Source organism: Caloenas nicobarica, chromosome 4, assembly GCF_036013445.1.
Source record: "Caloenas nicobarica isolate bCalNic1 chromosome 4, bCalNic1.hap1, whole genome shotgun sequence".
Lineage (NCBI taxonomy): Eukaryota > Metazoa > Chordata > Aves > Columbiformes > Columbidae > Caloenas > Caloenas nicobarica.
This window is the reverse complement of record NC_088248.1, coordinates 72,718,603-72,736,368: the sequence shown is the minus strand read 5'-3', so window position 1 is coordinate 72,736,368 and position 17,766 is coordinate 72,718,603. Positions and strand designations below refer to the sequence as shown.

The 17,766-nt window shown below is 47.3% G+C and overlaps 1 protein-coding gene across 1 annotated transcript in view; it reads left to right on the top strand.

Annotated features, from left to right (window-relative positions):
* The first annotated feature begins 5,811 nt into the window (after positions 1–5,811).
* Positions 5,812–17,766, top strand: part of FGFRL1 (fibroblast growth factor receptor like 1) — a 183,593-nt gene continuing 171,638 nt past the window's right edge. Inside the window, exons 1-2 of the mRNA XM_065634789.1 lie at positions 5,812–6,290; positions 7,418–7,527. Of these exons, the coding sequence (XP_065490861.1) occupies positions 7,467–7,527 (61 nt within the window). The 5' untranslated portion in view covers positions 5,812–6,290; positions 7,418–7,466. The remainder of the gene's footprint in view (positions 6,291–7,417; positions 7,528–17,766) is intronic.

Here is a 17,766-nt window from a genome sequence, read left to right as displayed (position 1 = left end):
TGTAAAAGGAAAGCAAAATCAAATCCTTCATACATCAGTGTCAGACTGACTCCAAGAAACCAGTGTTGAGTGATATAAAGAATAAGGGGCCTGAGGAAGGATGTGTTTATGGAGAACATTTGGAAACTTTAACTACTTGTAGTTTGAGCAAACGCTGAGTAAGGGAGTTGCCTGCAAATGTTTAAGAGTGGAAAAAAGTCCAGAGCATAAGCAAATTGCTTAAGGTGATGCAAAGGGATGTGGGAAAGAAGAATGAGTTACAATTAAAGAAAGCAGAAGGTGTATAGCTCTTTCAAACAAGTGGCAACCTGGTCCGCCATAAGCTTTTTAAACCATATTCCTCATCTGAATATCTCAGCAGCTTCTGGGAGGGTGGAAAGAGTGTGCTGAATGTCAGATGTGGTTTATTCCTGCTATTGCCATCATGGTGATGCATTCGTCAGGTGGAAGGGAAGCAAATTTTTTTGAGAGAGGTAATATCTTTCCTTAGACCTACTGGGAGGAGTCAGAGAAAAAACAGACGAGGTCTGGGACTTGGCATCCAAAACCTTCTCTGTGTTCTTCCATCAGTATTGCTTGATCCAAACCCCTTCCTTGTGCATACCTTTCCTGCCAGGAAGGAGAAATTTTCACGGATTGTAGTGTGTTATTACACCAGGACCTTCTTCCACACACTTTTGGAGCAGGGAAGGTTGTCTGAAGCTGTCACCAAGGAAGATTGGCCTGTACTTCCCAGGGCTGCCCTGGGGTGCTCTGGCTTTCCTGCACAAGTGAGCTATGCCATCAAGAGGACAAGTGGTCCTTTGCTAAAATCCACCTTGGAGACCTGAACTAAGCTGCTGAGCAGTATTTCCCAGCCACAGAGACTTTGAACTTCATTTGGCAGCCCCTGGGAAGGCCGCGTGAGGGACTGGCGCTGCCGACGAGCTGCATCCTCCTGGGCTGGGCTGGCTGGCGTTCCCCGAGCGCTGCCCGTCCCCTGCTCGGGGCTGTCACGTTTCCTTAGTGCCAGGGAGCGCTGACACAGCATGCCTAACCTGGCCAAGGGAGATAGGGTCTCCCGGCCAACTGGGGATGGTGGAAAGCATTTCCTGCAGATGCCGTCATGTGCAAATTTAGCATCCATGAGAAATCCAAGCACGTTTTCCAGGCACAGTGAGACTGGGCAGCGTGTGCGACCGGTCCTCAGGGGAAAGGCTGGAAACCCTCTCCTGGTGGTACTTCAGACCAAGACAGAGACCACAAGGCAGCAGAGGGATCATTTGTGCCTGCAAAAAGCCTCAAAAGCCTCAACGCGAGGGCCATGGGGCGGTGGGACCTCCTAGCATCCCGCACAAGACCCAAGGTTTGGTTGACAAGATATTCAACCCCATGTTGCCATCTTTTCTTTGCCTGCCAGTGGTGTTCCTGCTTCATGTGTAGAAGTTAACCTTATGCACATGATGTACCATTTGTTTCTTTGCAACACTGCTTAGAGCAAAGCATAGTTTAAGGGAATAAATGTATATGTGCGGAGAAGAAGTATCATGTTTTATTAAGAAAAAATTTAGATTTCAGGACCGTATCACCCTGGTTCATGTTTCCATCTGCCCATACCTCCTCTCTGAATATTACTGAGATTACAGCTAGGTCTCAATTACCAGAGATAGGGGAGATGGGGATTCAGCTCTCATAAAACACTACTTTCTCTGAAAAGCACATTTTTAGTCTTAACTATAGACCCAAACTGATCAGCACAGTGACTCTGGTGGTGTGCAAACAGAAAGGTGTGTGCTCTGCTCCTCATCTGCTCGGTTGTGACATTTAATGTGTCGTCTCACCACATGCCAAGTGCTTTATCAGAATTGATCCACCCAGTTAATCACGTTACTCACCTTTCCCCACGTCCAGGGCAATCGCCTTGCTCTGGCATCCTCAACGGATGCTCGGTCTGACCCGGGGAGGCTGGTTCCCCCCCGGTAACCCGAGGAGGGCTGCACAAATGGGGTGGCGGGCGGAGGGAATGTGCCTAATCCTGGCCGTGCCCCTCCATCACCTTCATGTGCTCCGTCAGCTGCGCCCAGCCGCCCGGTCCCGCACACCCTTCATCCCCGCAGCATGTCCCTGTGGAGCTGTGCCGTGGGGCCTCGTGCTCCTGCAAGGCACCGTTGCCAACCCAAGTCGCTGGGATGGCTTCAGCTCCCCGCTCCGTCCTGGGGGTGCTGGATGTGATGGGGAATTCAACCTTGTGGCTACACCTGCAGTTTGAGAAAAGCATAGAAGCAGGTTAGGAATTACAGCCCGGAGGTGTCGTGTGCCCCAGATCATCTGTAGAGGAAAAGAAAAGGCAAAACAATCAAGATGGAAGGGATAAAATGGAGCTCTGTAGTGATGGAGGTGAGCATCTCCCAGGAGAAAAGAGGTAAGAAAGCTGGAAAAAGGCCAAGCTGTGGTTTTGGAGACATGAGGAAAGTCGTTCTGGGGATGGATATTCACTAGACCATCACAGCTATGCAAAACCTGAAAAGCCATGGCCTGGAAACGGGGCTTTGGGGACAACTGGGATACAAATGGACTGTTAGGCTGCTTCTCAGGCCACGCGGAGACATGTACTTCGTTGCTTAGCATTCGGTTTTGTTTGTCAGCTCCAGAAAACCATTTTCCCACAGCTTGTCTCAGGACCGTGGGGTGCAGGAGCAAACTGGGGCTGTTGACTTTCAGACTACTCAATCATCCTGCAAATTACAGCCAGCCCAGAAAAAAACCCACAGCTCTGCATGTTTCCTTATTTAGGTAGAAGTGTTGGGAAAACAGCACGAGATTTTATTTCTGATAAACTAGGAGCTGTTTCAGGATTATTAATTATTTTCGTTGTATCAATGTTTTCCATTTATTCCTCCACTGCTGTATTGGGAATGAGATGGATGAAGTCTACAGCATGGTTTCAGACTGTCTTTCAGGCACACCCAAGCCCCTGCAAAAACATAATAATTGTGCAGACATTTTGGAGTCAGTAGGGGTTGTTTTCTGGTTATTTTAGCCTGAGGTATGGAAGCTGTGGGCTCCGTTCCCTGCCCCATGTAATCCCTTTGCAACATCACTTGGAGTCAGATTCTTAAAAGGCTTCTCAATGCCTAGAGACAGAGGCTTAAGGGGGATCTGAAGGTGTTTAGGCACCTGAATGCTTTTGAAAAATCTTGCGTATCATCTCTATAATCCTCCATCTCCCAGAACTTCCCAGTGGTGAAATGCTGCAGGAGGCATTTTGCTGTTTTACAGGTACATTGGGAGGAGGAATGCCCACAGCCTGGGAGATGTTGGAGCCCATAAAGGCACACGTGGGGGGTTTTAGTAAGGAATTGAGGGTGGAAGAAGTGGATGCATCAGAGGATTTTTTTTCTCCTGTATCCAACCTGAGCTGGATGCTTGGTGCTGGGCTTGGCCACAGCCTGGGGTGGAAGAATGTCCCTTCTTCCAGGCCAGAGCTGATTCAGGCCCAGAGCTCACCCATGTCTCTAGGCAGGCTATGATGACAAAGCCACTGTGTATCTGGGAACTAAACCTCGGTCTTAGTGCACGACCCACAAAAACGAGACGATGAGCAGGAGCTCCTCAGTCGGGTCCCTCTAACCTGATGGTAAACCCACGATGGGCAGGCGTCCCACATCTGAGACAGAACTGAGGCTGCTTTGGATTTTTGTCTGAACTGGAACAGAAGGTCATGTAAATAGTTTTGGAGATTGATATTAGATGGTGATGTCCTTGGGACAAAGACCTTGAGTCTTTCGTGGTGAAATGGCTAGGAAATGTTACAGAGAGGTGTTTTACACATCTCGCCTTGAGATGTAGTGGGTGGTTGAGCTTATCCTAGCGCAACTTGGAGTGATTTGCTCAGAATCAATGGCATGAATATGACCATGTAGGTCAAGTCCTTAAGGTTTGCCTCAGTCAACACTGTCTTTGAAGTCAACGAGGCTGAAGTTATTGCCTGATAGGAGTAGTCGTCCATCTGGGATTTCGCAGATGAATGAACTTTAATAATAAAAATGATGAAATAAATATGATGAAAAAAATATAAAAACGGTATTGTCAGCTGCTTTGTTTGTTTCTGGTTCGGGGGTTTAGATGTTTAGTCTTGAATGTTTTTCACATTGATTTTGTATATCAAGATTTAATGCTGTCAGGAACCACTCAGTAAAAACATTTAGTAATAATAATAACAACAGAGGGTGTGATTTCATAATCCTACCAAAATGGATAAGATGGATGTTCAAACTACTTGGCTTGGGTTTGGGGCTTCTCCTGGTGCCTATCCCATTGAATTAGTATTGAGACAGCTTCATCTTCAAGGAAGCCTTCATGCTGGAGCATATAAAATAAGAGGTATAATAAACAATAACATCAACAGTAACAGTGTTTCTTTTCAGATAGACAAGTATAGCTATTGAAGCAGCTTTTTTTCTTGTCATTTGTTTAGTCTGTTTGGTGAATTCTGCCAGGTTGATTTTTATCCTGTGCGGAGGGAGAGTAATTTGCTGTAAGAGCAGATGCACCAGCCGAGTTCCCTTTGAAAACAAATAATAAATAATTGTAACAGTTAATCTAAGGAACAGACATCTCCACAGTTTATTTTCCAGTTCGTTTAGTTCAGTTCACTCTCGTTCTGGCACGATTTGCATCCAAGCTGAGAGGTCAAAGTGCCAGAGCTGGGGTGGGAACTCACCCACCCAAATAATAGAAACAGAGAATCATACAATAGTTTGGGTTGGAAGGGGCCTTCAAAGCTCATCCAGTGCCACCCCTGCCATGAGCAGGGACATCTTCACCCAGCTCAGGTTGCTCAGAGCCCCGTCCAGCCTGGCCTGGGATGTCTCCAGGGATGGGGCATCCACCACCTCTCTGGCCAACCTGGGCCAGGCTCTCACCACCCTCACTGTTAAAAAATTTCTTCCTCGTGTCCAGCCTGAATCTCCCCTCTTTTAATTTAAAACCATTGCCCCTTGTCCTGCCATATCACACTCTTCTAAAAAGTCTGTCCCCATCTTTCTCATGGGCCCCTTTTAAGCACTGAAAGGCCGCAATAAGGTCTCCCCAGAACCTTCTCTTCTCCAGGCTGAACACCCCAACTCTCTCAGCCTGTTTAAGTACCATTGCCTCCCCACGGCGCGTCCCCTGCACGCCCATCTGTAAGGAGCCCAATCTCTCCTTCACTGCCTCCAGGGTGGGTTCCCACAGCCAGGGGTCTCCTTTGCCCTGGGAAGAGGGGTGATTTGGCAGGGACGGGTTGTGGGGTGCATGGCGGGGGGGGCTGCGGCGCTGGGGGTCTCCAGAGCTTATGGGGGCTACGTGGGCTCCAGGGGGTGGATAGGGGGGATGCTCTGGGGCACTGCAGCGGACAGGGCCGGCTGCGAGGGGCAGAAGGGGTGGCGGGGGGGGTGCTCCGGGGCTTCATCGCCGTGGGGCTAACGGGGGCAGAAGCGCTGCGGGACGGGCCCCACCGCTCCAAGGCGCACACGGAGCCCCCGGGCCGCCCGTCCTCCCCTCCGCCGCCCCCGCAAAGGGTTAAAGGGAGCGGCGGCGCGGAGCGGGGAGGGCGGGGGCTCCCGGGGATTGGTGCGAAGTTTGGAGCGGGGCGGCACTGCACCGCCCTCCGCGGCGGCTCTGCCCCCACCGCCACAAAGCCCTGCAGGGAAAGTTGCTTTATCGCTTGTTTCTCTCGCCCCGGCTCTCCCCCCTTCTCCTCGCCCCCCCCTTCCCCTCCCTTTCCCCAGCCCCTTTCCCCTCCTCCCCTCGCTCCTTAAACGGGATTCCGGCTGGGCGAGCCGCGGGACGGCATCACCGGGCATCCCGCGGCGGCGGAGCCCCGGCGGATCTGTCAGGTCCCCGCTGTCCCTCCCTGCGCGCGCACACACACACACACACACACACACACACACACACACACACACACACACACACACATACACATTCAGCCCGACCCGGAAAGCAGGAAAAATAATATACAAGGTTCTTCTCCCCCCACACACATCTTTTCCTTTGCTCCTCGCCTGTGGCTCCCTAGTGGAAAAATCGCCCGCGGGGCGAAAAGGGGGGACTTGGTAAAAAGCCGGTGGTGAAGGGAGAGAGCTGCTCCGTGGGGAGGGCACCCCCAAAGCAGCGGGCAGCCCCCACCCGCCCCGGGGCGGGGGGGAGATGAGGTAGAGGCCGGCGGCGGAGCGCCCCGCCGGGCGCCGTGGCCGCGGAGGGCATGAGGCGGCGAGCGGCGAGGATGGGCGCCAGCGCACGGTGCTAGAGCCCCGGCAGCAGCCGAGGTAAGTGCCCCCCACACCACCCTCCCCGGCCGGGAGAACCCCCGCCTGGGTCAGCGCTGGGTCGGGGAGACACTAAGGCACAGCTGGGAGCAGCCGCGGTAGCCCCGAAGCGGGCGGCAGCACCAGGTGGCATCGCGCCGGGTGTCCCCCCCCGCCCCAGACCCTCGTCCTTCCTTCCCCGACCCCAATTCCCGGCTGCGAATCTCCCCGTTACCGGCCGCGCTGCGCCCCGGGTCCTGCCCCGGGGGGAGCCCCCTCCGCCCGCTGGCCCCACCGGCCGCCCCCCGCCCCCTCCCTCCGTCCGATCCAGCTGCCCGCTGCAAATTGGGAAACTAATGGCAAGGCGTCCGTAGTTGCTTTCCTGGATGCTGCGCACGGGTTGTTGTGTGTCCTGGGGGCACGGAGTGTTTAAACCGGGGAGTTTACAAGGGTGAGGAATTCAGACAGTGTTTAGAGAGTGAGAGTTTTAGGAGGAGAACAGGGTGTAATTAATGTAAACCTGATCTACCCCCGGGTTTGTGTATCACAGCGAAGGCATCTTCAAGAATCTGGATAATTAAGTGTGGTTTTGCTTCGGGACGCACCTCTGAAGCACACGGAAACAAGCGGGGCTTTGGGGGGAAAGAGGAAAGGAAAAATCAGTGCTGTTCAGAGAAGGTGCAGAGTGGAGGAAGGCGCGTACCCAGGGCAGAGCCTGTCTGAGGGGCACTGGAGCAGCAACACAAAGTTTTCTGGGCTGCTTGATGGGAGAGGTAACATTCCTCCTCCCCCTTCCCCAAGTTCTTCCACAAATTGTTAACCTGAAATCTTGTTTTATGGCCACTTGCTAGTGTTTTGTTTGCCTTCCAGACTGGTTCTGTACAGGATACCAAAGAATTATGCATTAACTGTAAACTTAGAGGAGCTTACTGGCCTCAGTGGGTTCTTGATTTATATCAGGCTAAAACAGAGAGGAGGGCAAAGTTTTACTTGCTGAGCGCCAAGAAATGAATTACAAGTACGTTGCTCTTTCATTTTCTGTTACTGCTCTTGCGTCTTTGCGATAGGTTTTAAAAGTTTGCAAAGTTGTGGGTTGTTTGGGTTTCTTCCCCCAGTAATTATTTTGCTCTCCTTTTCCCTGCCTCCAGGTCTGAGAGGACGGCAGCTTGTACGATACGGAGGGATCTGTTTTTCAAAATGGAATTGCAGCTCGCACTCCTTCTCGCCGGGATAATCGCGTTTTCGGACTCGGCGAGAGGTAAGGAGACCGCGCTGGCTGTGCACGCTCTGCAACTCGCGCCCGTCACTCCGCTGCGCGGTGCCCTCGGAGGGACCCCCGAAGGGAGTTGCTGTCTGTGCGGACTCGTCCCCTGCACGTACTTACCTGTGCAGGGGTGCAGGCTCGTGCCCACGTGTTGTACCTCCTTTACCTGCGTGTTTTGGGGCCGTCGCTTTGGATGGGGCGCGGTCGCTCTGGGTTTGCTGCAGTCCCATAGGCGCAGGTGAACTTCCAGCGGCTTTTCTTGTGCGTGCGTAAAAATACACAGGCAATTTTAAAGAAAAGCAACTGCATTCCTCTGTGGATCAGAAATACCTCTCCCCTCCTGTAATCCCTCCAGCCCCTGCCCCTGTATATTCCCACTAGCAAACTAAACAAACACATCCATTAACTTCCTCGGTGACAGACAAATGACAGTTCCCAACAGCGAGAGCATATTTTAACGCTGGGGCTCCAGCAGTTGATCAGATTTCAATAAACAGGTTACCCTACCAGAGACAAATTGAAATATACTGACCTGGGAGTGACATGCGAGGTGGAAGAAAGAGAAGTTTTTTGTGGGAAGGTGCTTTAAGCAAAGCTCTGGGATCATAGTGGAAGGAGTGGTGGCTTTTCCTCTGCTCCTGCCTGTGTCATACCTTGGTGGGTGCTGTCTCTGGGAAGCCTGAATGGGAAACCATGTTTCCAGCTCCCCCAGCTCTGCTCACGCAGGAGGGGTCGCGTTGTCCCAGGAGAATGGCTTCGGGATGCAGATTGCTCCAGCTGCAGTTGCCAACAGTATCGAAGTTGTGTGAATTGTCGAAAGACCTTTAAATCACCCAGTGCCATGGAGTCACGACTTAAAAGGTTTAAACTTGCCCTTTGCTTGGGCCGTAACTTGCCAAAAATAAACCTTGAGGGGTGAGAGTGGGAAAGGAGGAGGGGAGCGTTACTCTAAAAACCCAAGGTTTGGTTACTACATTGCTTTTTAATTTTTTTTCCTTCTTGGTATTGGCTCCCAAGCAAATATTTTATGGAGGCAAAAGCACTATAAAATGATTCGGCTGGAAGCTGAATGAAAAAGAAAACAGTTATAGGCTGTAAGTCCTGCAAGTCTGAATTCCAGGCACGGTTTACAATGGAGACTCAGTTTAAGTTGTAGGCAATGGGCAGCAGTGTATGAATTAAGATGACCTCATGGATGTATATTATTGCAATGGACCTGAGATGTTGGTGGAGTTCCGGAAAAGATCTGAAGTGGGCAGGAGAAGACAAAAAGATTTTTGTCTCTGTTGTGAGCCGAGTATCGGCTGCTTCACTGGCTTGACCTGGTTTAAATTTGGTTTGCACTTGTCTTGCTCATACTCTTTTGTTGCCCCTGGAAAAAGAAGTGCTGTGGGCTGCTGTTGTGTGAAGAAGCGATAGAAAATTAACAGTAGTGATTTCAGGATATAATAGTTTTTCCTACGCAGAGGTCTTTTTAATGTAACTTTGATAGGATCGTATTGGTAAGTGGGTTATTTGAACTCTTCTCAGAGCTGGAAAAATCCATTCTGCAAGTGGACGGAGAGATGGTCCTGGTTATTTATAATGATGTAGAAATAGAGCTTAAAAAACAGGGCCAAACCCATGTAAAGTGTCATTCATTCATGTGCTGATATCAAGAGAGGGAAAGTGGAGAAGAAAAAGGTGTCATTGCTGTGGAAAAAAAAAAAAAAGGACAAAATCCTAACATTTAAATCTTTCTTTGCACTTCTCGGGGTTGAGAGTATTCTTGATAGCGAAGGACATAGATGAAAGATCAAACTGGTAAGTGAGCAGAGGTGAGACACTCTGTACCACTTCGCAGGCTTGTTTTGCGCTGTCATATATGCCAAATTACTAGATGTTTACATCGGGATAATTTCAGATTCTCGGAAAAATGTGCCCGGTCGTTCATGTACCTGCGGATTTTTTCCGAGTGCATCATACGGTGGGTTTGGGCGCTGGAGATGTATAAATGTTACCTGTTCCCGTTGCTCGGGTTTTACAGACAGTCCTTTGGCCAAAGCTCAGCCTGAGGTCGTGAGGCTTTTCTCTGGAGGAAGAAGGGCTCTTTGTTCTGGCCAAACCAACACTTTGTACCTGTATCCCGACTGCAAATTAGACGTGTGTGGCCCAAAGCTTGCCAACACCTCCTAATCTGAGGTGTCAGAAGTTAAATAGGTGCTCGCTGGCTGGTGATCAAGTGAGGAAGGTGGCCGAGGAGGCTCGATGTGAAAGTGCTGGTTCTTCTCTTTGGCTCATATTAGGCAAAAGTAGCTTATTCTGGAATTACGAGGTTAATTTGGCGCTGGGTGATTGCCTGCCCCGTGTTCGGGGAAGGGCTGTGCCATAGTGCATTTGCTCAAGGGGGCAGAGTTAAGTTGCCCACGCGCTCCGGCTTCGATATTTCCTGACAGTTGAGTGCTCAGCTGCAATCTTGCATTAAATGTTACCTTGTATTATTTTTACATCTTTATTTAGGTGATGCCTTTTAAGGCGACGGGCCGCATCGGGTTGACTGATTGGGCTAAGGCAGCAATTTTATTTTTTTTTCCTGGGTTTGAAGCGGTGCCTACTGGCTCCATCCCTTCTTGTGACCCAATGTGCCACATTGCCCATGTACAAAACACTGCGAAAAAGGGGATATCTTGGGAAACCAAGAGAAACTCTTAAGAAAGAGTCAATACATTCAAAGTATCCATGCAAAGTAGAGAGTAGGTCTGATTTTAGAGGCCCAGGTGCAGAATTCGCTGTGTCTGGAGGGATGAAGGATGAGGTAGCTCTGGCTAAGTTTGAACTAATGCTTTCAGGGCCGAAATTTAAAGTCTTTGGCTAAGTGCTTGTCTACACCTGCAAATACACTGGAATAACCCTTCCAAAAAACTGAAGCTGGAATAACTCCCCCAGTGACCAATCTTATTCTGGGCTAAGGATCTCCAGGAGGGAGCCTGTACCAAAAAAGTCTTCCTCGGGAGCTATTTTGATAAATATCCAAGCCCCTTCTTTCCCCTGTGGGTGAACACAAGAACTTCTGTGTGTACAAAATCCACTTTTTTTGAGAACAAAACGTGCGTGCTGTGGTTTTCTAAGAGGTATTATGCTGTCGGCTGATGGCCAAGGTGGCAGCTTCAGCCCCGTCGCCAGCTGCATGGGATGGTGTCAGCCCTAAACCTGGGGTAATAATGCAGGTCTGGTGGCTCGTTCATCATGTCACTCCATTCTCTCCAAGCAGCCCTATACAGGGCATAAAACTCCACAGTGTCCTGCTCTGGCCCTCCTCTGCGGGGACGAATGCCATCTTGGGTCACTAACCTTTAGTGACGATGTCCTGCAGCAATGTAGCTCCTACCACTCCACACCTCCGGTCGGATACAGGTAATACAATCTGATATTTTCCTGCCTGTGTTGTCTCAGTGACACACAACGCAATATTTGTTCCAAATCTGTCAAGTTGCCATCGTATTCGCCTTGGTGACCGTATATGGTAACGTTGGGATGTGCTTGGCTTGGCCCCGTGGCTTAAATGAGATTTCGTATGGTATGTTTAGAAGTTTTTGGTAAGAGCAGTAACAACCCTTCTTTTAGCGAGTAAACTGATATTCTGCTGGAAACTAATTAGTTTGGATGTTGATTTCATTTTCGGTGCATTGCGTGGGGAGGGGAAGAACGGGACCTTAATTGCTTTCTGCTCTGGCACTTCTCTGCGCGACACTTGGCTTGCGAGCCTGGTTGGTCCCTGCATTAGAGGGAATTTGCTGTTGGGGCTACCTCAAAATTCAACGTTTTCACGTGGAAATAACGTTACGTGCCATTTTTGTTTCTCTGAATATTGGAGAAATGGGAATAGGACCCTAGAAGATTTTTTTTTTTCTTTTTCTCATTTTCTTGTGAGATGAGTTCTTAATTCTGGTGAACGTATTTACTGTTCTCTAACTTTGGAGTTTGTAAGAGTGAACGGCAGTAAACGTGTAAAAGATAAATAATGATAATATAAGACAGATGGTCGTTGCCTTCTGTTTTACTCCTTTATTCCTGTTGAATGGTTGTTAGCCAATTTAATGATTAGGTAATTTCTCACTTGTGAAAGAGAAGCAAGTTCAGATCTAACAGCCTGATTCAAATTTTATGTAATCGGTGCACATCTTCTGGTTAAGTTTGGGGCATTTTTGGATCATGCCCTTGGGGAACTTGCTCATTAATAATCTGTCAGCATGACTTGTACCTAAAGTCAACATGACGATCTAAGAAAATCCTGGTTATTTTTTTTTTAAACCCCGGTTCCTCCCTTCTTCTGAGGCTGTCCGCCGCTTCAAATTGCGGCTGAGTTTAAACATAAAATACAGTGTGCGTCATACTGGAAAATTAGGGTTGATTTTATTTTTTTTTTATTAGGAATATTACAAAACTCGGCAAATTGCTCTAATACATTTAGATTTTCCTTTAAGTTTTTATAACTTTGTTTTCCAAGTCCATATATTTCCTTGACCTTCATTAAAAGACGCAAGCAGCAAATTAAAATATGTCTTTTCTGTGATGAACTTGTACACAGCAAAGGCTAGATTCCAAAGTCTGACTTTTAGCCACAGAAGAAGCTTTCATGTGCCATGAGGTGGTGCTTGAGAAATTACAGGTTTTTTTTTTTTTTCAGGAAAAAAAAAAAAAGTCATTCAAAAACAAAAAAGCGAAAAAGCAAAAGTGACATTTGCTAGCAGGTAGGAACCTGCCTTTCAAGGTTTGGCACCATTGGTATTAATTTATTAACTAAAGATGAAGTTTGTCATCTGGCCTGAATTGGCTGATAGGGCTGATCTTTTCCAATGACCCATTTGATAATTCCTTTTCAAGCCGTTGTCTCACCACGAGCAATGCTGCTACATCTGGGTGCAGAATACTTGTTATTGGAATAGCATGAATGCGGGAGAGATGGTCAGTGTCTGGGTGTGCTTTTTTTGGATTAATTATTGGAAGACATAAAAATTTCCACCAAGAGGGGAAAGTAATAATGCAGAGGTCCTCTTGTACCTCCTTTGAATTTAAAACAAACAACCCCAAACCCAAACAAACGAAAGCCCCCAAACAAACACAAAACCGACAACAACCTTTAGCCATAGCTTTTTTTATTTAGCAAGAGTAGAACTGATGCAGGTTTCTGATTTTTCCTAAGATGTGAAACTCCTCCTCGTGTCTGCACTGACTTGTAAAATCATGCTGTTCAAAGGGTCCGTGCAAATGTGTTACATTTGGATTTGGTGGAAATGATCCTTTCTCCCTTTTCTTTCATTAGCCTGCTCATTTTGTCTTGTTTTAAAGAGTTTGTCTTTCACCTGACCTCTTCCTGTGTTTTCTGGTGGGCGGCTCAAGCTGAAATGCATTTGATCTTGTTTTGAATGTTTAATTTTGATTTCTATTCCTTTTCTTGCTCTTGATAATCAATCTTGACTTGGAGCTTTCTCTAATAATAATGCCTCCATAGGTATTTAGCTGCGTTGACCTGTCCTAATCTTTTGCATCAAGTTGAAACATTTTTGGTCATATAAGGGACTTTTTTTTAAGAGTAGAGCCAGCGTGAGTGTAGATGTTGCAAAGACCACTGACTGTTGAAAGTCTATTGAGTCTGGTTCTCATTCATAGCAGCATTCGTACTAAGGTAAAAGAAAAATATTTCCACAAGTAAGCTTGAATAATCTGATCCTGCAGCCCTGATGTCGTATGAGATATGCAGGTGCAGCCCATGCCAGTTTTAACAGGTTGGAACCTGATTTGGAACCTCTGAGTGTTGGTGCCGTGACTCCTACTCACTCCCATGTGCTTTGGATCCATCCCTGAAGGATGACTTGCACAGATTGTGATATTGATCTCTGTATGGATTCCTCACAGAATCATAGGTTAGTTTGGGTTGGAAGGGACCTTCCAAGCTCCCCCAGTGCCCCCCCTGCCATGAGCAGGGACATCTGCACCAGCTCAGGTTGCTCAGAGCCCCGTCCAGCCTGGCCTGGGATGTCTCCAGGGATGGGGCATCCACCACCTCTCTGGCCAACCTGGGCTGGTGTTTCACCACCCTCAGTGTAAAAAATTTCTTCCTCATGTGTAGCCTGAATCTCTCCTCCTTTAGTTTAAAACCATCACCCCTTGTCCTGTTGTAACAGGCCCTTCTAAAAAATCTGTCCCCATCTTTCTTATAGGCGCCTTTCAAGTATGACAGCAGAAGAGATGTGAGCTGAACGTGGTATTTTGGATCCTGCCCTTTACTTGCTTGACTGGACCCCTTGGACGCAATATTTTTGTTCTAGAAACACATTGCTTCTGGCCACTGCGAGCTCTGGCTGGTGGCTGTTGGGGCTGAAAGCAACTTGGGAATTAATTGTTTTTAACTTTGTGTCGCTGCAGAGGGGTTTGTCCCCAAAGAAATGCTGCCATTCTGCGGACAGTGCTGCTGTCTGTGGAGGGGCTGAAGACTGGCCTGAGTGTTATTTAACAAGTTAATATATGCCCTTTGCTGCTGAATCTGTTAACATCTCAGATTTTTTTTTCCCCCTTCCGAGTCAAATAAACATGGGCTGTGTAGAGTTTGGTTGGCTGCCCCGATCACACAGTCTGCCCATTGTATCGCAGCAGAAATACGGTATCCAGCAGTGCCGCGAATAACCTAACATTTTTATTTCATCCCAACCAGTCCAATTCTTCAGGAAGAAATTCAGCCAGCAACTCTGGGCTACTGCTTCCATTATGTGGAAACTGCTTCCATTATATGTCCAAACTTAATTTTGAGCTACACTAAAGGAAGAAAAATGTAAATTTGAAGCAGAGACTTCTCAGAGCAGGTTAATGTTTCTCAGGACTGCTGCACCTCTATTCTCAGCCTCTCTATGAGTGGCTTCTAGCTTGACAGGACCCAAAATCATTTCTGTTTATGTCTGGTAAATTTATTTCATGAAAGATTTACAGAATCTTGAGTGCCCTGTCAAGTGATTGAGAAGTGAGTAATACAAGAGGTGTCATACCCTAGATGCCACTTGGGGGGTGTTGACTTTGGTGGGTATTTTAGGAGCTGTCTGTGCATGTTAGATAAAAACACAGGAACAGCAGACAAATGCAGAAATGTGAACTTAATGTATGCAATAGGCATTTAAAAAAAATTCGTATTCTCTTTGCTGGGTTTGCTTGCACACACTCAGTGAACTGATGACTGTAGGAGTTTGATACTGGCGTTGTGCAGACTTTCTGTGGCAGTTTGGGGCTTGCTAGTTCTGCCCTGCACAAGATATATGGGAGAGGAAAAAGCTGGAGGAGGGTACGAAAGGAAATGGAATCATTAGCCAACCTCCAAGAGAAAATTTAGGCTGGATTAGTGTACGGCTGCTCTTGGGTCCCGGTGCAGCCAAGCCTTGGGAGAGGGTCTCGAGTGGGCAGCGTGTGTGCTCCGAAAAGGATGTCGGGATGCGGCTTTTTCAAATCTGTCCTGTATTTCTCTTTTGACCTCATCATTAGGTATACATATGATGCTTAATTGGCTTTTGACCAACCTGTGACTCTGAGCAGAAGCGTTCTATTGTAAAAGGGGGGGGTTTCATTGTGGTAGCTGGTATTTTAGTATTGCCTTGTATGGATTTAAACTTTACTTCTTCTAGACAGAAGTGGATTAGGTGAAGCCAAATCAACCCCAAAGGAGGGAGAAGGGACAGTTACTCAGCCCCACCAGCCTTCCAAAGCCGATCAAGCCAAACTACTGGATTTAGGCTGCGACAGATGCTGGAACATTGTGAACTGGTTAATTTCCCACCTTTTTCTTCTTGGCTGATAGTTGGAGTAATTGAGGAAGCTGTTTTCCTCAGCGGTTATTCTTACCTAAACAGATCTGTTAACACTGGTTCAGCAATGACAAGTGTCAGACGAGTTACAGGTGTATGAACTGCATGTCAAGGATGGGAGGGTTAATGAATAACAGGATAAACCTCTGGACATTGTGGAGTATGTCCCCAGGGATACTGCAGGCTCTCTGTGGAAGGAAGAATGCTGGTTTGGCATCGATCAGTCGATGTAAAGCTGGTACCTAAAACTCCTGCAGAGTGTGGGTACCCTTCTGAGAGAGGATGCTATGAGCCATATCTCTCGCCTTCTGGGTGGATCAAAATCTTTCCCATTCTTCTTCAGATTAACACAACATTTTGGTGGCAATCACAGTGTCGCTTTAGCCAGACAAGTAATAGGATTGTAGGAAGTGTTTAATGTATTTTTGAGCAACTTAAAGTCAGAAACCAGGAGAAGAGTTATCAGTTCCACTAACATATGGAAATCAGGCTCTGTGCTCGATAAGTCGTTTCATATTTTAATATTCAGGGTCAGATATTGCTTTCCAGTACAAAAGTGAGAGTCCCTTTAGGTTCAGTGAGTTGTGGCTGAGTAGCAGTGAGTAGGATTTAAATTTATAATCCTACCAAAAAGCAGAAACTGGGGCCTTGTAAGACCAGGCTGTGTTTCAGTTCTGTACAGTGTGGCACCAAGGCACAGGAGGGTTCATCATGATCTGTGATAGTTAATATAAAACTAGATTAACAGATCAGAGCTGATGAGTATCTTTCCTCCTCCTGGTATTCACAACCAATCAGAAATGCAGTATTGCCGGGGTTAATTTTGCTAAGGGCTAATCAGAGTGGAGCTTTCAACTTAATCGTGACCGGGGACAGGAGTTTACTTTTCCTTGACAGGTTTGATTGACAAGGAATCGTAAAACTATTAGGGAGGTATTTGCATATGCAGGGGAACTGGCTTTGGACAGTTGATTTCTAATTGCTGGATTTGTTATCTGAAAATGTTTGCCACTGCTCTCAGCACACTTCTATTGTTTCTGGGAGACAAAGAGACACGAAGAAGTGGCAGAGGCCAGTCAGAGCATTTTGCTCAGGAGCTGGAGAAACCATAAGGTAGGGATGGGTCAGTGTTTTATCTAGAGCATAGCAAGGCCCTACTTGTATCGTGAAGGCAAAATGCTTTTCCTGATTCCCCGCTTGCTCAAACAGGGCTAGACCAGAGGATTTGGAGGATTCCAAGTAGTATTTTGTGATAGTGACATATACAGGATAATTCCTGCGACTGGAAGTTCATTTGAAATACCAGACTAGTCCTTTGCAACTGGTAACGTAGCCTCAGGATGCTTAATTCAAAATTCAATTCAGGGCTCTTCTTGCCGTGACTACTCCAGTTGGGAGGAGGATTGTAGATTCACAGGGATGGGAATCTGTCACTTTTCCCTGTGTTTTACCACTAGTCCCACGGAAGAAAACAGCACGGTGCTACTCAAAAGTAGTCAAGGCAATAGACTTGTTTATTTATAATAAATGTTACTGTTTATTGGGAGTTTCCAGTGAAGAAAAAAAAAATATAAAAAAGAGACCTGAAAAGTGCTGCTCAGCATAGGCAGTGTTCCTCTTCCAGATAGTGTCAGGAGAAAAAGCTTGGCTTTCTGAAGACCACAGACTAGTCAAGTGGAGTTTGAGGCTTATTTTTCTTTTATCTTAGAAAATCCAATAAATCCAGTAAATTCTTTCAGTGTGGTCTTCCAAGAGTTTTTCAACTTCGTCTGACTCACAGATTATTTGAGTGCCATTATAGACTAGGGGTCAAGCAAGTTAATTCCCCGAACAGTATGCTGCCCTGTTTTCAAACTGTGCTAATCAGGGTTTTCAGTCAAAGCATGGTAGTTTGCTTAGTGAAATTATTTTCCTGTTAGAAAATTACAAATAGGCTCTGACTATGCGTGTTGGTTTTGGTCACCGGAGCGCTCGCATCACATGAGGAGCAAAGCCCCCAGGGATGTATGTGCTGTGGATCAGGGCACTGGTGGGGGTTCATTTTGTAGCCCCCCCAGGATTGAACTCATGAAAATAGGATGAAACCTTATAAAAGAAAAGAAATAAATTGTTACGGTCACATTTATACCCCCAGCAGGACAGAGGGAGGGCTGTGTGGAGCCCATCCGAGCTGTAACGTGAATGTCCTTTCCCAAAGGGGACATTTGGTGGTTACCTCTCCCCCTCACCTTTTTGTAATTGACTCTTGTTTACTTTTTCCTCCTCCTTTCCTGAAGTTTATTACCACTGTTTAGGCAGAGGAAATGAATTAACACAATTTACTGTTTTTTTTTTTAAAAAAAAAGCAAGACACATTCCCTGCATGTACATACACACACGCTCCCCGTCACCCTCCCGGCGCTGTGCA